The following is a 23312-nucleotide window of genomic DNA, read 5'->3' on the forward strand; positions in this document are numbered from 1 at the left end:
TTGCATTTGAACAGCTTTATTGTTGATAAAAGAGGTAAACTGTTGGTATTGTTCATAATCAATAGCGCTTTTTCTATTGGTATTTGTATTGCTCCAGTTGTAGTGTAAAAAGGTTCATTGTCATTTCTATATTATTATGTATTTCACTAACTGCTTCTTTGCTATCACTTTTACGATCATAATTGTGTCATAAATTACACAATTTTTTTAAGTGCATTACCACCACCTACAGGCACGGATGAGTACAGCATTGTCTTCCTCTATTGATGATCAAGGTTTTATTATCTTGCATGTACTCTAAAGTTTAGTGTGTGTCACTTAACTCGAAGCAGCACCAGAGAGCAGTCAGTATCCATGCCTGTCCGTCTTCCCAGACCACCATCACCCGTCTCCCTTGCTGCGCATATCAAAGTACTGACATATGCCCTGATGTCTCCTTTCCTCTCTCCTTTCTCTTCTCTCCTCTGCTCTTCTATCTTATATTTATTTATTTGGACCTTTCCTGCAATCACAACCTTTCTTTTTCTGTCATTCACACTCTGCTTCTATCCTTCTACCCAGCTTCCTCCCCAACTATATTAGTGGTGATTTTGATTCCATTACTTCAGAAGTACGGGATTTTTATGCAGGCAAGGTGAGTGGAAACAACAACATACACACTAAGACCTGTAATACATTATATGGACATGAAGCATAGGTCACACCTATTGATTCATACTTGGGTGTAATACAAATCTGTGTTCATGCCAGTAGCTAATTTATTTACTTGCAAGGTAAAAATGTTTTATGTGCATCATGACAAGTCACACCTCTCTGTCTCACGACAGCAACAGAAGACAGGCAAGATGGATCATGTGGCGTTGCCCCAGAATGTGATGACATGCATGCAGGTGCAGTCAAAAATAGTCTTTATTGCAACAAAAGAGAAGCTCACTTAGATCAGCATGCCACAAAAATGAAAGTATGCACAAAAAACAAGAAGCCAGACAGGTAAAGAAGCATGACTGGTGCCCCGTGGAAACTCGCCAAAGGAATGTCCACACCAACGTGCAAAGCAAGGGGGAAAAAATTGAGAGGATGCAACAGGAAGCATCCAGAAAAAATTGGAGTCAAAACAATCCATAATAACAATAAGAATGTTGTCCGAGACCCAATTTAACACTTCTGCGCCACAAGTGCAAAGCAAACTGGAAAATAAAAAAAATACAAAATAGGTTCCTGACGGATAATATACAACAGTGAAATACAAGACTACCAGCCTAAAATTAATCATAGAACAGTGGTTCTTTGTTTAGTGGTTGTGAAAATAACACCGATAAATGAATTTCCACAAAGTATGAATTTTGAAAATAAATCAAATATTGTACTTAGTTAAAGCAAAAGGCAAACTGTGTACTACCTTCCAAATACATTTTTCAATGTTGTGGGAGCTTTTTAGACATAAAATAACACTTTTGGGTCACCTTTAGAGTTTTTTAATCCAATATAGTGAATATAGCCAATCGTTAGCCTCGGTACTGAACAATGTGCTCCAATTGGTTTGGTCTCCCCTAGTGGCCAATACTACTGTAGTATTGATATTTTTAGTTTATCTAGCCATGTTTATGCTTAAAATGCTTTATTTAGGATTCAACAATTTTAGAAAATGCTTTTAAAAAATTCCAAAACATTAAAATCAAAATGTGTTTTAGATTGATTTGAATTTTTATTTCATTTGGTGCTGTTAAACAAAGTTAGGGATGCAACAATTGTACATTTTGACTGTACTAATATAGTCTGAGTAATAATCATGGTTTCATAATTATCACTATTATGCATGAACAAATTTCACTCCCAAAAAATTCATACAATCCCGAGAACATTCTATTGATATTTTGATGTGTTATTCATTACTCTCGGAAATAACAGTAGTCAAATAACAAAATAATAGTACATTTAACAGTATAATTAATAATATATTAAGTAATAATTGTACTTTTCATACAAAACTAAAGTTAACTTCACCCAGGGGGAAATGTGACTAGTGGGTAATAATGTCAAGTATTATTGTCATCAACGGTCATCCATGCCTATTTATTCATTTTTAATAATCTATTTCATGCTGTTTTAATAACAAGTATGGATTTAATTAGTTATTCTACAAACTCTTGGTGTTGTGTTAGTCTTTTACACTTGCTATACTAATTTTCAAAGCCTACATTTTAATCAACACAGAGTGAAGAAGCAATCTATAACATTAAATGGTCAGTGAATTAAGCCCTTGCCTTGTACCTGTTGCTTTTAACACTAAACTGACTCAATTCCAAGCAACAGATTGTCAGTGACACATTTTCATTTAACATCCTGCCATCTCAATTATTTATGAAGTAAATTGCCCATTACCAAATTTTTCGGACTTCAAGGCGCATATAAGTTTTCGTTCCGTCCAGGTTGTGCAGAAATCAATGTACGAGCATAATGTCTGTTTATAGCGAGTGAGGAGGACTGAAACATATGGTGTAGTGGAGTCTTTGCAAATAAATATTTTTTTTTACATTTATAATCATGGTAATAGTAAAACCGGTTAATTGATGCATCCTTACTCAGTGGCCTGGTGGTTAGACTGTCCACCCTGAGATCGGTAGGTTGTGAGTTCAAACCCCGGCCGAGTCATACCAAAGACTATAAAAATGGGACCCATTGACTCCTGCTTGGCACTCAGCATCAAGGGTTGGAATTGGGGGTTAAATCACCATAAATGATTCCCGGGCGTGACACCGCTGCTGCCCACTGCTCCCCTCACCTCCCAGGGGGTGATCAAGGGGATGGGTCAAATGCAGAGGACAAATTTCGCCACACCTAGTGTGTGTGTGACAATCGTTGGTACTTTAACTTTAACTTTAACTTAGTGTTTGATTAACTAAAATCTTAACACCATGTTGTAAACAGGATGTGCTGTCTATAAAATAGCGTGTACCATTAGTGGGCGTGTTGCGTCCAATTTACAATGACTGTGTGTGAAATTTAAAAGTGATGTAGACCGCCTTATTTAAATTAGGATTTTGCGTGTACTATACAGGGCATCATCACAGAGACACTCATTTACTGCACATTCATGTTATCATGCTCCTACCTGAAGCTGTTTGCTATGTTTTCAAAAATGCAGGAGACACCTACCACATTTTATGGGCATTTTAGGAGCAGTCCGGCAGTGCATCTACAATGAAACCACTCCTTATTTAATTTTTTTTTTACCACCAAAGGTGCACTCACCAGAGAGAGGCTGCACTTATTTTAATCAAGACGTGAAGAAAAACATATAAGAAATATTTTGATTATATATACGGTATTCAATGTGAAAAAAATTAATGTCATTAAAAAAATACTGAAGGACAACAAAAGCATCAATTGAATTTGTTTTAATCAACCCCTGAAGTCCTGTAGCAGGTATAACATTATAAAATTATGTTGCTGAATAGACATTATGTCTAATATTTTTTCTTCATGATCGTCCAAAATGTTGACACACACGACGGAGGATTCCCGTCTGACCATCGTCTGACTTTGCAACACTAGCACTGATCATGCAGCTGTGTGTGGGATCGTCAGTTTTCATGTCCTTCTGACATGTGCAAAATAAAACGCAAAATAGTGCTCGCAAAACGGCAATGGGTTTTAATAAATCACACTGCGCGTGCTAAATAATCACATTTGCATTTTCTCCTCCCATTATTGTGGCCGTTTCGGTTGTCAGCATATATTTTTCATATTCATAAAGACAGATGAAAAATGGATTGCACGCTTTATTCTACTCAGTTAACGTACACAATTCACTTTGCACACGTTTAGTAGATCAGCATTGCGTGTTCGTTTAAGTTTGCACATGTTTTACTACACGCAAACTTTACTAAATCAGTATGTTAAAATGTATATAGTTGTGGCATGTCATTTATCTTACTGTTAGTGCAATACAATGAAATGGAAATATTTCAGAAATTGTTAGAAAAGCTGATTAATCCTGAATAATTCATTTTAAATGTGATTAATCTAATGAAATAATGTTTGACAGCCCTGTTAATAACATAAACAAGTGTTTAGGCTAGACCCTGATTCTTCAGATGTTCCTCGCAACTTTATTCCACAAATCATGTTGCTCAATCTTCCACAGATTCTCTCTGGCTTATTACCCTCACTCGTTCATGGCTTTGTGCTGCCACTGTTGCCCTAAGGCCGTGAGCTATATACAATGCCAATTTCGAGTACTTTTTCTAGTAACAAACCAAACTGTGAATAAAATTAGATTTGTTCCATCAATTTACCAACACATGCATAAGATGCCATGTAAACGGAAAAACAAAGACTCAAATTTGTGAAGCCAAAATACTGTACTTGTGTGATCTTTGTGCCTGTTCACAGTTTGTATGCAAAGCACTATGCTTGTTCCCAAAAAGCCCTTAACACACGTATTCCCTTCTTCTCCCACTGCGACACTTTTGGTAGTCATCCTTTTTTGTCATACAGAAAACATCCCACGGCACAAAAGGAAAGGGAAGGGTTATGGATGGAAACAATCGGAAGTTTTGAGGTATTCCTTCATAGAAAAGGCTGGGAAAGAAGAATGATTCAGCATAAATGGAAGAGAGACAAACAACACAGTGGCATCCACAAGGGAGTGCGAAAGACAAGAGAAGGCTGGGATGCCAGCGGGCATAATTGTGTGCATGTGTCTGTATGTGCACTGTGGGAACTGTGTGTGTTTTAGGAGAATGGCAGCATATGGAGGGACATGTACAGAAAAAGGAACAGTGTAGTTGTACTTAAGGGGCACTGAACCTTATACATTATTCAGCAAAAGAGCCCACAGACCAAAACACTCATGTACCTACATCCATCTCTTCATCTCTTGCTCTGTTAGCCCACCTTCCTTATCGGTGCCCGGGTTTTGATGTTTGTTGTATGTTGTTCCTTTTATTCATGCATAGGGGTGCCGGCTGATAGAAACAAGTGACCAGGATCTTACAGACTACACGAAGTGTCTTGTCATCATGGTGGAGGAGATCCAAAAACGGAAGTTGCAGGTGAAAGTCTAACTACTACATTTTTTATAATTAAACGTCATTTTATTATGTCATGTTTATATGCATACTGGGGACGGGCAATGTGGCTCAAAGCCTATATTGCAATATATGTATTGCGTCAGCCTCCTCGGATAACGATTTATATCATGATACAATTTTTGGCATATACATGATAAAAACGGATCACAAAGGCTCCTACTTTGGCTGCAGACATATGCAGTAAATTATTGTGTCATTTAGGGTTGTATTATTATCTCAAAACTAATATTCATCTACTTGCTGATTTACTTTTACTATATTACTTTATGTTGTAACATGGTTCTATCTACACTTTGTTAAAATGTACTGTGCTAAGCACTTATTCTTCTTTTTGGATACTTTACATTCATTCTGGGTGGTACTGCAAATTTGTAGTATCAATCCAATACAAAGTATTTACAGTGATAGTATTGGTCATACAAATGCTATTGGTGGTACTTAACATGTTCTTTAATGTATTTTAAGAACTCCGACTTATTAGAAAATTCATAAGCCCTCTGGAATGCTCTACCGCTAACAGTTAGCGATGCTACCTCAGTAGAAGGATTTAAATCCTATCTTAAAACTCATTTGTATACTCTGGCTTTTAAATAGACCTTTTTTGTTTTAGACCAGTTGATCTACCGTCTCTTTTTTGCTCTGCACCCCTCTCCAGTGTGGAGAGGTCATCAATTGGCCAATGATTAGTATCCTCGGAAGACGCGCTATAACTGTTCCAAGTCGGGACCCGGGTTGGACAACTGCTCTATGCATCAGTTGGTGACGTCCAATCCCTATGGATTGGACTCTCTCATTGTTAACCGTATCCACTCGCCAACCATTGCAGTGACCGGTGGGTTGAGTTTTTTTTTTTTTTTTCCCAGGGAGTGTGATTAGAGCTGAGGATGTCTTTTTTGGTCTGTGAAGCCCTTCGAGGCATTTGTAATTAAGAGCTATACAAACAAACTTTAAGTGTTTGTTTGATAGCTCCTCCCACTGGTTATAATACCCACCTTGCTTGAATAAATACTTGGACTAGAAATAGTCCACAGAGTCAAAGGCGCCTGATCGTTCACAGGCACATTCATGTGATAATTTCTCCTGCCAGTCATTCAAGGAGACCAATGATGATTTTCGTTCTTTCTGACTTATAGATGTTACCATGTTGGATACTTGTGTTAAACAAGCATTAAATAAGGTTCATGCATTTGGCCGTGAGCTTGCATGCAGTTTTGGATGCCTCTGCCAGCTGGGTTTTGCAATCTGGCCAACCTGTGATGTCACAGTGAGGTGGATGTACTTATTTGGACATTAAGTAAAACTATCATCTGTATGAGGCAACAATACAATGTAGGATAAAGTGTTATTTTAATCTAATCGTGTCACGTGCATTATGACACCTACATGAGATATGCAGTGTCACAAATGCTGCTAAAAGCTGTTTTTGTATGCAGCTTTGAATTGATTGGAGTGTGCAGGTGCACTCAATGTTGTGACCAGGTAAATGTATACAATGTTTATAAAGATTATTTTTTACCATGTCTGGAAAAAAATTGCAGGGACATTTGTTCACAAGAAATATTTAACAATGTACATTTAGATTAATTTGAGAATATACATTTTAATAATTTTAGACAGGGTGGGGTGTGGTTTAATTTGCAGTCTGGAAACGCTTCTATAAAACAAACATCTTGTAGACAGACTCAAAAAACAGGTTTCATTAAATGCAAAATTACACCAAAGGATATCCATTACATATTATTTGGACTACAAGGGAGTGTTTTAAAATGCAGTTTAGATCATCATAGGGGCTCTTTAATGTTAACTACCATTTTACACATCCATCCATTTTCTACCGCTTGTCCCGTTCGGGGTATAAACCACAATGTCAAGAAGGCAGTGATGTGCATAGAGTGTATTAGTGTATTATGATGTGATGGCACATATAAATAGGCTGAAGCCTTAATACTATAGAGCAGTGTGAGTTCGGTTCACAGGGAATTGGGGATGGATGGGGCAGCCCACTATAAATCTACCCCTAAGCAAATATGTTACCAGCCGTGCAAAAACATCACATTTTGCCTTTTACCCTGTATCTGAACTGAATTTAAGCGTTTTCTTTGCCTCCTGTGAATGCTACACTGAGTTAACCTTTTCTAAGCAGCAGCTTGAAACTAAAGGACACAAGTCAAATACTATTTGTGATACTGTTTATTCTGCAGTTGCTCTTAAATGACTTCATAAAAGGTTTTCATTGTGTCTTGCCAGCGTGGGAGTTTGTTATCCTTGAGAAAACATTCAGACCAGCCTTCAGAGTAAGTTCCTGAGAGGTCAGCCGTGTTTTGACCGTGTTTGACAACAGACATTTCAGCTATGTCTGTATGAAGATATAAATATATGCTCTGTGAAAACTGCAGGGTCGAAACAATATAACGGGAATATTTAGTATATGACTTGCCTCGACACCTACTCAAAAATGTGTATATCTGATATAATTGTTGGAAAATTCATGAGTATCCAATGCTTGTTTTGACACAATGTGTCAAATGTCCCCTGTAGTCTCTACTTATTGCCCCACTCTTTGTTTTATCCCATATTTATATTTATATTTTAAAGCGCTGTGTTGTGTGCAAGTGTTGCACCAATCATCCTTGAGTGCCACAATCAGTCTCTGTCTCAAAAATGATAAAAGACTCTCGCTACAGTCATCTTATGCATTCAGACTGCCACTTTCTGTGTTTTTCACGGAACAGAAGATACACTTGTGCCCTTCCTTCCATAGACTTTGTTCCTAGCTAATATTTACCCTGCTTTTGAATCGTCTGTGTTTGTGTCTGTCTGTTTTGGAGAGATAGGAGCCGAACAATTAGTTCTTGAATCTCTTGTGAGAGTCGCTCATGTCAAGCTCTTTTGAAATGTTATGCTTTTCTTCATCCTCAATGAACTTGAGTCCCCGTTCAACTCTTTTTGAATAGCCTACATAAAAAAACAAAATTTTTCCTCACGCGCAGCCATGCACATTTCCATCCCCTGGCTGGTAAAAATGGATTAAATGCAAAGATGTAATCAGAATAGGATGATTTGCAGGTTGCTCATGTTTGGGCTGCTAAAAGATTCATGTAATTAGCGCTGGAATGTTTTCCTCCTCCCAGCTTTGTGCCGGATTTTGAGAATTGATCCCATATTGTGTTGGATTTAATTCTAAAAAAAAATGCCATCAGGGGATTATGAAAGGTTGGTGCTTGTCTGTGTAGTTTTTTATCAGGAAGAAAGTTTAGTGAATACAAATGTCTTTGTTTACAGGCTTTTCTATGTAAATCCTTAAAAGGTTACTTTCCTTAAAATGCCTTGTGCTGGAAAGCAGCAATAAAGGTGGCTAAATGCTTTGCAATTTAGCCCATCTTATTATTCATCATACTTATCACATCTCATTGACCCTGTTATATACTGTATCTAGATGCATCTCAATGGTGCGGAGGACGCCATTTACCTTTCATAAAATTCCGTTTAAACACAGTGATTTAAAGATCGGGGGCCTCATTTGTAAAATGGTCCGTGGAACTCAACGTAAAAGAAAACCTTAGAATATACAGTACATACAAACAAAAAAATCTGAATTCATAATGAGCATACTTTGACGCACTTTTCTCATTATAAATTACACCTGCAGTGAAGTGTGCACGGAAGAGTTCCTGCCCTCCCACAATCAGCCATAAATGGTCATGCTAGTTAGCTCATGAATATGGTAATGAGTTTAAGAGTTTGACCGTCAATGACAAACACAGTGTAGGTGACTCCAAAAAAAAAGGTGATTTATTCACAATTATTTTAGAGGGCCTAGTAACATCATATCTAAAAAAAGAATAATAATAATTGCAATTTGAATGCCAATATTTGACCAATATGGTGTTAGCGCAATTGAGTGAGAACCGTTGCTTAAATGACGAAAAACATGTTCACGTTTTAGTAACCCGTTTGTTTTTGTACAGATTTGATATTTTTATTTTGTTAAGTAATGCAAAGCAGTATGAAAGCTGTCGTGACCAAAATTCTATATATTATTGGTACGATACATATGTTTTTGTGCAGTTAAAATTTTTAAGCGGTAATATTATAAGTTGTATAGCGGCTGTGTATATGTTGCATTAAAATCCAAACATTTTGCACTCCACTGTGTTATAAACTCCAAAAGTGTAAATTCTTTTTTTAGAAAGTTAAATGTATCCATCCATTTTCTACCGCTTATTCCCTTTTGAGGTCAAGGGGGCGCTGGTGCCTATCTCAGCTACAATCGGGCGGAAGGCGGCGTACACCCTGGACAAGTCGCCACCTCATCGCAGAAGTTGAATGTAATTATTCCTAAATTAATAACATGATTTTATCTAACAAAATATTGTGCTGCAATCCATGTGTCTTCAGTTCTAAGAAAATACTTTCCACTGTTTGGCCTCACACAAAGTCAATGACGGACGTCCCGACCTACAGAATTTACAAATTTTTATCATTCAATTAAAAATTATCAAAAAAACAACACTTAAATGACCCACTACATAACTATGTTAATGCAGCTCTATGTTTTGATATTCAGGCTTTAACTAATACATCTACAATAAATCTTTAATTAGAGGATTTTTATGCATTTATTATCGTGCATATGTATTTTTCATATGTGAGTACGGTCTTTATTTAGTGGCGACACCATCCGCCATCGTCTCGCATGGTGCAAAGAGTGCATAGGAACACACTACCTTTTCAACATTGAATTTTTTCACCGTGTTTGACTCAACTTGACTGTGCACAAAAACCTTTATAAATGAGGTCCCTGGTCATTAGAGGGCAATGCACTCCAGAGAATCATCATCCTCTGCAGTAGAAATTACTTTTTGGTCTATTTCTTTTGTTTCTTGAGTTACACATTACAGGGAAAAATAGCCTTGTTTTGCAAAACATGCATGTCTAATTTTAAAGGACATTGGTTTTCAGGAGGATGTATACATTTTGTGACTCCAATTCAAATTATTAGGTACTTGATGACCCAACCCTCATGTGTGCTTATTTTTCCAGGTTGACAGCTAAAGTAAAGTATATGAACAATGAATAACTGCTCACTAATTTATTTGTTACAGAATTAATTTATTGCTCCGTATTGTTAGCGATCAGGGGTTGGAGGCTCAATAAATCACGGGAAACATCCTTGTGGTATTTGAGCAGATTTGGTGCAGCCTGTCAACATCTGACAGCGCCTCTGCCCTCTTAACTCTGTTGGGTTTTAAAGGCTGTCAGCACTGGCGTGACTTAACCGCGCAGGGGACTTTGTTTAGGGATGTAATTGCTGAGATGTGAAAGAGTTGCAGTTTGCTGCAGAAAAATAGCTTATGTTTTTTTTTAGCTTGCAATTCAATTATAGGACTTTAATGGTGATGACCTAAATTCAGCCCGATATCTCTGTTTTGTGAATGCCTGTCGTTGCACTTCTTTGATCATACAGGCTGCACTTTTTACAGTGCTTTTCAGCAACATATAGCCTTTTCTGAAACTTTGAGAGATTGAATGTCCTATTTTAAATACATGTTCTATGTGTGCAGGTGGATGCCATCGTGACACTGGGCGGGCTGGGGGGCAGATTTGACCAGACGATGGCTACTGTTGAGACCCTCCATCATGCTCTGTCCATGACACAGCTCCCATTGTTGGTCATCCAGGAGACAAACCTGGCCTACCTACTTAGACCTGTGAGTATAGTACTACAAGTGCTAAATGATCCTCCATTAGGTTGAAACGCCTATAGTCACTGGGTGCATGCGGTCTCTAAAGTAAAGAAAACTGTGGCTGTAGATAAACCCCAGATTTATTCAGGGAATAATGAATGTGACAACAAGATGGCAATATCTGCATTGACTCATGTGTGTTACGCTTACTGTATTGTTTACAATCAACTCATCTACGGCAGTGGTTCTCAACCTTTTTTCAGTGATGTACCCCCTGTGAACATTTTTTTAATTCAAGTACCCCCTAATCAGAGCAAAGCAATTTTGGTTGAAAAAAAGAGATAAAGAAGTAAAATTCAGCACTATGTCGTCAGTTTCTGATTCACTAAATAGTATAACAATGCAAAATATTGCTAATTGGTAGTGGTATTTCTTGAACTATTTGAGAAAAAAAGCTTGTTGAAAAATAAACAAGTGATTCAATTATAAAACAAGATTTCTACACATAGAAGTAATCGTCAACTTAAAGGGGAACATTATCACAATTTTAAAAGGGTTAAAAACAATAAAAATCAGTTCCCAGTGGCTTGTTGTATTTTTTGAATTTTTTTTCAAAATTTTACCGGTCCCGGAATATCCCTAAATAAAGCTTTAAAGTGCCTTATCTTCGCTATCTTCGAAACCACTATCCGTTTCCCTGTGACGTCATACAGGGCTGCCAATACAAACAACATGGTGGTTACCACAGCAAGATATAGCGACATTAGCTCGGATTCAGACTCGGATTTCAGCGGCTTAAGCGATTCAACAGATTACGCATTTATTGAAACAGATGGTCGGAGTATGGAGGCAGATAGCGAAAACGAAATTGAAGAAGAAATTGAAGGTATTGAGCGAATAGCTATTGACGCTATTCGGCCATAGCGTGGGTGTACCTAATGAAGTGGCCCATAGCATGGCCGCCTTATTAGCATCGCCGGTAAAATGTGCGGACCAAACGATCAGGACTTTCGCATCTTGTGACACTGGAGCAACTTAAATCCGTCGATTGGTAAGTGTTTGTTTCGCATTAAATCTGGGTATCTAGTTTCAAATGTACATACAGCTAGCGTAAATAGCATGTTAGCATCGATTAGCTGGCAGTCATGCCGTGACCAAATATGTCTGATTAGCACATAAGTCAACAACATCAACAAAACTCACTTTTGTGATTTCGTTGACTTAATCGTTGCAAATGCATCTGCAGGTTATCCATACATCTCTGTGCCATGTCTGTCTTAGCATCGCCGGTAAAATGTGCAGACACTCTGGCAAATTCAATGGGGGTCTGGCGGCAGATTTCTTGCCAGTGGTGCAACGTGAATTCCTCCCTGTTAGTGTTGTTACACCCTCCGACAACACACCGACGAGGCATGATGTCTCCAAGGTTCCAAAAAATAGTCGAAAAAACGGAAAATAACAGAGCTGAGACCCGGTGTTTGTAATGTGAAAATGAATATGACGGGTGTGTTACCTTGGTGACGTCACGTTCTGACGTCATCGCTAAAAGACCGATAAACAGAAAGGCGTTTAATTTGCCAAAATTCACCCATTTAGAGTTCGAAAATCGGTTAAAAAAATACATGGTATTTTTTCTGCAACATCAAGGTATATATTGACGCTTGCATAGGTTTGGTGATAATGTTCCCCTTTAAAGTGCCCTCTTTGGGGATGGTAATAGAGATCCATCTGGATTCATGAACTTAATTCTAAACATTTCTTCTAAAGAAAAATAAATCTTTAACATCAATATTTATGGAACATGTCCACAAAAAAATCTAGCTGTCAACACTGAATATTGCATTGTTGCATTTCTTTTCACAGTTTATGAACTTACATTCATATTTTGTTGAAGTATTATTCAATAAATATATTTATAAAGGACTTTTGAATTGTTGCTATTTCTAGAATGTTTTTATTTTTTATTTCATGTACCCCTTGACATACCTTCAAGTACCCTCAGGGGTACACGTACCCCCATTTGAGAACCACTGATCTACGGTATTGATGCTGGCTTTGCAGTTTGCTGCCGACCCGAATGACAACACTGGTTCTGTTGTTACTGTCATGCACTATTGATAAATGACCAAGTGGTCAAACAAATACAGCTACATTGTCCTTTCTTGTGATTCAAAATCTTTCAAGTTAAAACATTGTGAAATGTGTCAATGACAGATAAGACCCTAACAAGTATGTGTGCTCACGGTCAAAAGTTTACTACACATGTAAAGAAGTGAAGTGAATTATATTTATATAGCGCTTTTCTCAAGTGACTCAAAGCGCTTTACATAGTGACACCCAATATCTAAGTTACATTTAAACCAGTGTGGGTGGCACTGGGAGCAGGTGGGTAAAGTGTCTTGCCCAAGGACACAACGGCATTGACTAGGATGGCGGAAGCGGGAATCTAACCTGCAACCCTCAAGTTGCTGGCACGGCCGCTCTATCATGGCGGCCTCGAGTTTCCAATAACTTCTACAACTCTTATTTTTTGTGATAGAGTGATTGGAGCATATATTTGTTCATGAAGTTTGGTTATTTTATGAATTTATTATGGGTCTACTGAAAAAGTGACCAAATTTGCTGGGTCAAAAGTATACATACAGCAATTTAAATATTTGGTTACATGACCCTTGGCAAGTTTCACTGCAATAAGACACTTTTGGTAGCCATCCACAAGCTTCTGGTTGAATTTTTGACCACTCCTCTTTACAAAATTGGTGCAGTTCTGATACATGTATTGGTTTTCTGACATGGACTTGTTTCTTCAGCATTGTCCACACGTTTAAGTCAGGACTTTGGGAAAGCCATTCTAAAACCTTAATTTTAGCCTGATTTAGCCATTCCTTTACCACTTTTGACCCAGCAGATTTGGTCACATTTTCAGTAGACCCATAATAAATTCATAAAATCACCAAACTTCATGAACAAGTATATGCTCCAATCACTCTATCACAAAAAAAGAAGAGTTGTAGAAATTATTGGAAACTCAAGAAAGACATTATGTTACGTTCTTTACAAGTGTATGTAAACTTTTGACCATGATCGCGTATGTATATGTGTATATATATATATATATATATATATATATATATATATATTGGCCCTGCGATGAGGTGGCGACTTGTCCAGGGTGTACCCCGCCTTCCGCCCGATTGTAGCTGAGATAGGCCCCAGCGCCCCCCGCGACCCCAAAAGGGAATAAGCGGTAGAAAATGAATGGATGGACCTATATATATATATATATATATATATATATATATATATATATATATATATATATATATATATATATATATATATATATATATATGTATCTATGCATGTATGTATACATACATAAATACATTTTAAAATGTAAATTTAACATGGAAAAAAAACTCTTAGGAAAACTCATAATTGAGTTACATCAAAAATGTAGCAAACATTTACTGAAAAGACAAAAGTACAATTGTGTTCTCTAAGTGGTAATATAAAACAAAACATACAATGAAAACAATCTTAGACTTAAATAAAAAGATTCATGCAATTCAGTATTAGGGTAGGTTTTGTCTCTGTGCGATGTAGAAAATGACTATATCATGATATTCGAGTATACGTTCTCACGCAGTTGCTTTTAGCTGCTGGCATTACACTACAGGCTCTTCCCACTCGTTCGTGTCTCTGCTACTCACAGACCGCAAGCGCGCCTTCTTATATACGTCACATACTGTCACGTCATACGTCACATACGTATACGCCCTCGCGGAGCAGAGAGGTAGCAGCATGGGTAACGTTAGCTGTGGTGCGAGTGGTAATACGAGAGAAAGAAGGTGTGAATCTGGTAACAAATGAAGGAAGAATGAATTCCCAAGAAAAACAGCAGGGGGTCCATCGTCGGGCGTTGGTTTGACTTCAAGTGGGAATATGTCGAATAGACAACTTTAATTTGTCAAGTGCGGGGCACAAGCATTGCTACACAAAGTAGCGTTACTGCTAATATGTAGCATCATTTGAAAAGTCACCCGCTAGAGAATGAAGAGTGCTTACTCTTCATCTCTACGCTGCTGATCCGCCTCCGCTTGAGATGGTCTCCTGTGGACGGGACTCTCGCTGCTGTCTTGGATCCGCTTTGAACTGAACTCTCGCGGCTGTGTTGGAGCCACTATGGATTGAACTTCCACAGTATCATGTTAGACCCGCTCGACATCCATTGCTTTCGGTCCCCTAGAGGGGGGGGGGGTTGCCCACATCTGAGGTCCTCTCCAAGGTTTCTCATAGTCAGCATTGTCACTGGCGTCCCACTGGATATGAATTCTCCCTGCCCACTGGGTGTGAGTTTTCTTTGCCCTTTTGTGGGTTCTTCCGAGGATGTTGTAGTCGTAATGATTTGTGCAGTCCTTTTAGACATTTGTGATTTGGGGCTATATAAATAAACATTGATTGATAAACATTGATTGATTGATACTCCGCATGTCAACATCTCTCTCCATTCATATTTAATTTCTTATTATGCAGCTCTTTTTTATTTGACAGTTATTGAAATATCTTGTGTGACATCATGCACAAAAGTACACTAATAGCTTGTTTTATAATGTCTCTGACAATCTTGCACTTTCTGTTTTGGAAATGACATGAATGTTTGTGCCACTGCTTAATAGATAGATAGATGGATGGATGGATGGATGGATGGATGGATGGATGGATGGATGGATAGATAGATAGATAGATAGATTGTACTTTAATGATTATACATAATTGATTAATAGATAGTTAATAGTAATAACATTAATAGATAACTGTTTAATAAATACAGTTTTGGTCAATTGACTTAGTTGTGATTTCCCTCTCTGCATGAAAGTTTAAAACAAGCATATATTAATGCAGTATGAACAAGAATGTTTTAATGTGGACACATGGAATCATCATACTGCTGTGATTATATGTATCAAGTGTTAATTCAAGGCGAAGGCAAAATATCGAGATGTATATAGTGTCTCGTGATATGGCCTAAAAATATCGAGATATTAAAAAAAAGGCCATATTGCCCAGCCCTATTCAGTAGTATTCCTTCCAGCACTACGATGAACAAGAATGTTTTAATGTAGACACATAGAATCATCATACTGCTGTGATTATATGTATCAAGTGTTAATTCAAGGCTAAGGCAAAATATCGAGATGTATATCGTGTCTTGCGATATGGCCTAAAAATATCGAGATATTAAAAAAAAGGCCATATTGCCCTGCCCTATTCAGTAGTATTCCTTCCAGCACTACGAACTGACTTTTAATAGTTTCCCCATTTGACATTCGGATTTATTTTCAATTTAATTAGGCATCTGCTAACAAGTCTATTAGTTTGTTGCTTAATTGAGTAATTGGATAAAACACACTGTAAAGCTTAGATGTGTTTTCATGGAAAATAGTTAAAATAAACAAGGATTTTTTGCTTGCCATAACCATCACTACTTTTTTGATAAATCTATGTCATTATTGAAGTTGCACTTTTAGCTTGTCATTTTAAAGATTTTTTTTTTACTTCCCATGAATCGCCATACACATTAGAGCACTCACACACCACCTCTCTCATTTTAGCAATTTAAACTGCCAAAACCTGATTGAAACTAAGTCCGATTTAAAAAGTTAAGTTAACCGTGGCACAAATTGATTACGGTACTCAAGAATGAATGAACTTGGGCACAAAAATAAGCATGTCGACACATTCTGTATAAATTGTTGCGATCTGCTGCTCAGATCTACACTATTAATTTTTCCATTTTGTATATTTCTCCGACTCCTTATTTCCTGTTTGCTTTATCACCATGGTCACTCATCTGTCCACCTGCTAGTCTCGCCCCGCACACCTGCTACTAATTATCACCCTCCTATTTAAGCCAGTCTTCTTTGTTCCTTCGGTCTGGGTTCATAGTTTGCTTTCACGCCACTGTACGTCTGGATTTTGATCATTTGCTTTCACGCAAGTATTTCTATTCTCGCTAGCTTCTCACGCTAAGCCACTTGTTTTGTCCGGTTTACATACTGATGATTTGTTTTCTCTTTTGTGCCGACGTGCTATTTTAGTTTGTCTATTTTTACTTCCTAGTTTTCATACTAGCGTTTTTGGTTTGCCTTTTTTATTAGCTCCAGTATTTCTGTTCAGAGCTCTCTTTTTGTTAAATAAATATTTTAAGAGCCTACCTTTGTTGTGTTCATGTCAACGCATCCACGGAGGGACAAACCTGGCATTACCATGCCCACCAGTCCTCACATATATGGTTGTATCTATCTTTGCAAATTAGTGATGATTTCGTTAAAAAGAGTAGACTGTTGTCAACTGCAACCAACCAACGTGAAAGTTGACTGCTTAGCCTCAGAAATCTTCACTTTCTTTGTTCGGCTTCTTCCTTCCCCTCGCTCTGTTAAATAATCAAGAGCATTCACACTTGTGTGCTCTTATGGTGGCCCACTTTGCTGTTCTGTGTGAGATGAAGTGAGCCTTGTTTGACGCTTCCTCTATGCCAGACACGTCCTCACATCCCCCGGTTGATTGACTTTACAAGTGGGCCTAGCAGCCACCCATTAGCGGGCCCACTCTCCCCTTTTTTGTTTGCCTCAATCCTATTTCCCCCTTTTCTGTCATGTTGTTTACTTCCAAGATCTTAACGGTAGACTGCCACACTTCCTGATGAACCTGTGTAATCCTACCTCTCTCTCTCTCCCTCTCTCTCTCTTGCACTCCCTCCCTAGCGGTTGTCATTATTCCAAAGGCGCGTTGTCATTTGCTGCTTCATACCTCGACACCTCCAATTAATCTTACTTCAGTGTGGGTAAATTAAGCTCATTTGTCAACGCGCCGCCAATTCGCCGGCGACTGATGAACGCAAACGCCTGTACATGAAGGTGAGCGCGACCTTTGAAAAACCCAACACTAGTTGTTAAAGTTACAGTAGAAATGTAATTGATGTGGTTACAAGGGCCATATCGATTAATCAATCGTTAAGAAATGGATCTATTGTGTGAAACTGAGTAATTGCATCTTTAAGCAATTGAGGCAAAATAGGCTGCACTAATTGGCTGTCACCAAGAGGCTTGAGTTAGTGTAAAGAACGGCATAGTTTTGAGATACACTATGGCAAACTTTGTTTGGACTCAATTGCTGGGAGGGGGTTTGTAGATTGTGATTGGTCAGATTCTTAGTACACCATTTTTATGAAAGTATTTTTGTCTCAAACAATTTGCAAATGTGTGTTTGTAATCAGACAGTGTCATTGTTCTAATTTGTGTTTGTATTTTGATTTTTTTGTACATGTACGAAAAGTCTGTACCTGTATTTCGAACCGTGTGCATGTAAAAAAAAAAGGTCTGTGTTCGAATTTGTGTGAAGCAGGAATTCTCCTTAATTGGTTGTCGTTTTACATATGACTTTTGCTACACTAATACAGTTCTTCTCATGTACCGGGGTGTGTCCCAAAATCGAGCCCTGAGGAACTACACAGACCATAGCCATTTGTTCAGAGACACAGTTACCAATTTCAACAAAGTAGGTATTGTGATCGGGATAGGCCTCGAACCAGTTAAGAACAGTTCCTTATATTCCCACCCAGTTTTCTAACCTCTGTATTAAGATAGTATGGTCAACTGTGTCTAAGGCAGCACTTAGGTCCAGCAGAACAAAGACTCAGACTTTTCCTGCAACTGTGTTCAGGCAAATATCATTTGTCACCTTGATCAGTTGTTTCAGTGCTGTGATTAGGCCTAAAGCCTAATTGGAAAGTATCAAACATGTTAAACAGGAAAAAGTGACAAAGCTGTGAGTGTACAATTTTTTGCCATGACTTTGCCCAAAAATGGCAAGTTTGATATGGGCCGATAATTTTTCTGTACTGTGGCATCAAGACGACCCTTCTTTAGAAGGGACTTGGAGACAGCAATGTTTAAGGCCGTTGGAAATGTTTCAGTATGAAGTTAACTAAAGGAGCGAATTATAGTAACAAACTGATCAGCACAGACTTTAGAAATCTAATGGGCAGCATGTTGATGGACTCAAACTGTAACTTATTTGTTCAACTGTTTTGTCAGTGACAGGAGAGAAATGTGCCAGCTCTAGTTGAATAGCTGGCTGCGCAGTAGCTATTTAGTCTGTAGAGAAAGCCATTATTGCCTTGTAGTTTATCATGAAAGAACATTGCCAACTCAGTGCACTTTGGTGTGGACATGAGTTCTACTTGAAGTGAAATTGTAGGGTTTGGTAATCTGTTTACAAACAGGACAAGGGTTGATAGTACAGTTTGTGATGATTTCAGAAAAATATTTTTTCCTTTTTTGACGCAAGGTCTGGTTGAACACATTTAGCCTTTCTTTGTAAATAACATAATGAGTTTGGAGCCATTTTTGTTCGGCCCTGCGGCACTCCCTTTTCTGCATCCAGACCGAGTCTTCATTTCCTCATGGCGCCTTTTGCCTACTTTTAACCATTCTACCGGTTTAGCTCGGTTGGTGGAGTGGCCGTGCCAGCAATTTGAGGGTTGCAGGTTCGATTCCCGCTTCCACCATCCTAGTCACTGCCGTTGTGTCCTTGGGCAAGACACTTTACCCACCTGCTCCCAGTGCCACCCACACTGGTTTGAATGTAACTTAGATATTGGGTTTCACTATGTAAAGCCCTTTGAGTCACTTGAGAAAAAGCGCTATATAAATAAAATTCACTTCACTTCACTTACCCTTGACAGTATTAATGGTGTCCAAAACATTTACAAAACTTGATGTATATGAGTTCAACAAATCAACATTAGCATATGGGGTGTTTTCAAACCTATTAATTTCCACAAACTATGCCTGTATGCTGTCATTTATGAGTCTTCTCCAAACAACTGCAGACCCAACTGCTGGTTTGGGTTTAACAGACAAGTCAAAGAAAAACACAGACATGATCTGATAAAGCAGCATTGTTAACATTCACATTTGAAAAAGCACTCTTAGTAATTATCAAATCATTAGCCACAATATTTTGTGCAAAAAATCATTGCTTTTAACACTTTCACAGGAGCTGACTGTTTGAGTTACTCCTTTAGTCAATGTTGAGAGAGTTTTGATTGATTGAAACTTTTTCTAGTAGATTGCATAGTACAGTACATATTCCGCACAAATGAGCACTAAATGGTAACACCGAATAAGTTTTTCAACTTGTTTAAGTCCTGTTCCACATTAATCAATTTATGGTAAGTTGTTGCCCCTGACTTGTCAGATGGTTTGTTAAAGGCATAAAACTTAAATAAAAACCACACAAATGATTCATAGCATCTTGCTCCACTTAAAAGGAAAGAAATAAACTTAATCCAAGACTTGTAGAATTATTAAAAAGCAAATAAAGTAGCAAGCAAGCATGAGAAAACAGACACAGCAGGAAGCAAGCAACCTATATTTCATCTGTATTCCTTTTTTGTTTTCTTTAATGTTAAAAAGGCTACATATAATATGAAGCGGTGTTCTTAAAACAATTTTATAAACAAATGATACAATTCATCATCGCAATTAAGAGTGGAATTGGCGCAAAATGTTATGGCTTCAACAGTGACACGCTGAACATAAGTGGGCGCTAGGGGCCAACTAGTGGTGACTATAGAGAGAAGAAAAGCGGAAGTTACAGACAAATGTGTTTCTACTTGGTCATATCACTGCATGCACACCAGTAGCACATATCCATGCAGTAAATTAGTTCGGTTTCTCAAATAGTTTGGCTCTAAATAAGCCCCAATGGTGTTTTGTTTTAAAAAAAAAAAATCGGATTTAACACACTGTGTTGCGCGTTTGGAAACCAGATCTCAGGAAGGGTTGTGTGTGGCAGGAGAGGACCCTTTGTATCGCGCATGCGCCAATTCTAACGCGTGGCAAACATTCCTGAAGCAGATACCATTCAATAAAAACATAGCAACTATTGTTATGAGGGGTAATTTCACCACACCTCGTGTGTGTGTGACTATCAGTGGTACTTAAACTTTAAGTTAGAAGGTAGCTAAAGAAATGTTGGCTTAATTCAGATTCCCGAAAACAATACAAATGAGATTACAGATTAAAGAATTAGGTAAATTTTAATAAATAATACAATAAACTATATACCGTATTTTTAAGTATAAGTCGCTCCGGAGTATATGTCGCACCTGTTATTTGACATTATATGACGCATAAATAACCAACTGAGAACGTGCCTGGTATGTTAACGTAACATATTATGGTAAGAGACATTCAAATAACTATAACATATAGAACATGCTCTACGTTTACCAAACAATCTGTCACTCCTAATCGTTAAATCCCTTGAAATCTTATACGTTTAGTCTCTTACGTGAATGAGCTAAATAATATTATTTGCTTTTTTACGGTAATGTGTTAATAATTTCACACATAAGTCGCTCCTGAGTAGAAGTCGGACCCCTGGCCAAACTATGAAAAATATGCGACTTATAGTCCGAAAAATACGGTAATAAAGTGTACACAAACCTCTTCACTCTGCATTTGTGCACTCCAAACTTATTAATAATAACTTTGTATTCCACACAACTGGCCTTCATCTAGAAAAGTATCAGTCTTGGCACAAACTGTTTTTTTCCTTCGGATTTAAAACTCCTTCAATCAATCCACAGAGGCTTTTGAATTAACTCAGAGACATTTAAAATCTTTGTTTCCATGATTTTTCGACCACAAATTCCTTTGAAAACATTTTGCCAGTGGTTATTCCTGTTCTTTGGACCTTCATCTACCCTGATACATTCTTGGCAGTAGCGTCATGTTTGTAGCGCAGTCCAAGCTAATTTCTTAATGCTGTCTGCTATTTAACACCAGTAAAGCCATGAGAGATGTAATATTTGTAATCTGTGCCAATATTACAGCAGACATCACTGAAAAAAAGTTGTCAGGATCATTTGTCCGCGCTAAAATGAAATAAGCGGCCCCTCGTGTACGGGAGGCATATGGCATATGACCTATACTCTCACTAGTGAGTGTGCATGGACACTTGGACTTCACATGTAAGTGTGAAAATTCAAAAAAACAAACTATTTGAGAAATCAGACTAATTAAATTAAGTCAAAGTTAAAGTACCGATGATTGTCACACACACACACTAGGTGTGGCGGAATTATTCTCAGTGGCCTAGTGGTTAGAGTGTCCACCCTGAGATACGTAGGTTGTGAGTTCAAACCCCGGCTGAGTCATACCAAAGACTATAAAATTGGGACCCATTGCCTCCCCGCCTGGCACTCAGCATCAAGGGTTGGAATTGGGGGTTAAATCACCATAAATGATTCCCGGGCGTGGCACCGCTGCTGCCCTCTGCTCCCCACTGCTCCCCACTGCTCCCCACTGCTCCCCTCACTTTCCAGGGGCTAATCAAGGGGATGGGTCAAATGCAGAGGACAAATTTCACCACATCTAGTGTGTGCGTGACAATCATTGGTATTTTAACTTTAACTTTATTTGACCCATCACCCTTGATGACCCCCGGGAGTTGAGGGGAGCAGAGAGCAGCAGCTGCGCCCGGTAATAATTTTTGGTAATTTAACACCCAATTCCAACCCTTGAAGAAGAAGAAGAAGAATAAATCCTTTATTTGTCCATTCCAACATGTACAAGACGCATCAGAACTGAAATTACATTTTCGGCACAGTCCCCCTAACACCAGACATACCTTACAGGGAGGGGACAAGACGAGACCGCCGACGGATCAGCCCCTTGCAGCGCTCCTTAAAAAGATGAGAAAAGGGTGACATTAGGAGAAGGGGGGGTAAAAAAAATATCAGTCTAAGTCTAGACCCTCAGGAGGGGTCTAGACTGAGTCCAAGGAAAAAACCTCACATAGCATGGCACACATTAAACATACTTATATCACACCAACTTGCAACAGAGGGAGGGGTGGGTTTGAGGAGGCCCGGTGTCGCTCTATAGCGCCGCTCAGCCATCCACAGCCCCAGAGGAATTAAGCGGCGGTGAAGGCGGTGATTTCAAGGGTGGGGATTATGCGTGTTTATATGCCCAATTAACTTGGGAGAGATGATGAATGTTTTTGTAAGACTGAGGCCGATAAAATTCGGCTAGAGATGTTGTTGACAAAAAGGAAGGTCAAAAGCGTCTATGTTTGAGGAGTCTTTAGGAGATTTTCTTCAGAACAGCCTGTTCCCTTGTCAAAGCCATTCAGGGAGTCCAAATCGTAGATAAAAAGTTGTTTTTCTTCGAGAAGACAAAATAGTGACTTATATCCTCTGTTGTCCATGCTGGATTTTCTTCGATTCCAATTAATTATTCATTTTCGGCAAACTTTTCCAAGATGAGATCCATTTTGCGATTCAACTCAGAAATCGCTCCAGTCTGTGTTCCCACAGCTCGACCCACTCCTTCCATTGCGTTGAACAGCCGTTGGGCCCTTTGAGTAGCTGCCATCGTCTTCCGAATTTGTCGATACACCAGAGCAATACCCAGCCCAATCAGCAAGTGCCCCGCGATCACAGCTCCAAATA

The 23312-nt window shown here is 38.4% G+C and overlaps 1 protein-coding gene across 4 annotated transcripts in view; it reads left to right on the forward strand.

The window, feature by feature from the left end:
* tpk1 (thiamin pyrophosphokinase 1) overlaps window positions 1–23312 on the forward strand; it is a 130724-nt gene that overhangs the window by 52591 nt on the left and 54821 nt on the right. For 3 of the 4 annotated variants that reach the window (XM_061921962.1, XM_061921965.1, XM_061921963.1), the window contains 4 exons: window positions 562–634; window positions 828–890; window positions 4962–5057; window positions 10661–10807. In XM_061921962.1, coding sequence (XP_061777946.1) covers window positions 562–634; window positions 828–890; window positions 4962–5057; window positions 10661–10807 — 379 coding nt within the window. The remainder of the gene's footprint in view (window positions 1–561; window positions 635–827; window positions 891–4961; window positions 5058–10660; window positions 10808–23312) is intronic. The other variant, XM_061921964.1, reaches the window with a different exon arrangement.

Source organism: Nerophis ophidion, linkage group LG15, assembly GCF_033978795.1.
Source record: "Nerophis ophidion isolate RoL-2023_Sa linkage group LG15, RoL_Noph_v1.0, whole genome shotgun sequence".
NCBI lineage: Eukaryota > Metazoa > Chordata > Actinopteri > Syngnathiformes > Syngnathidae > Nerophis > Nerophis ophidion.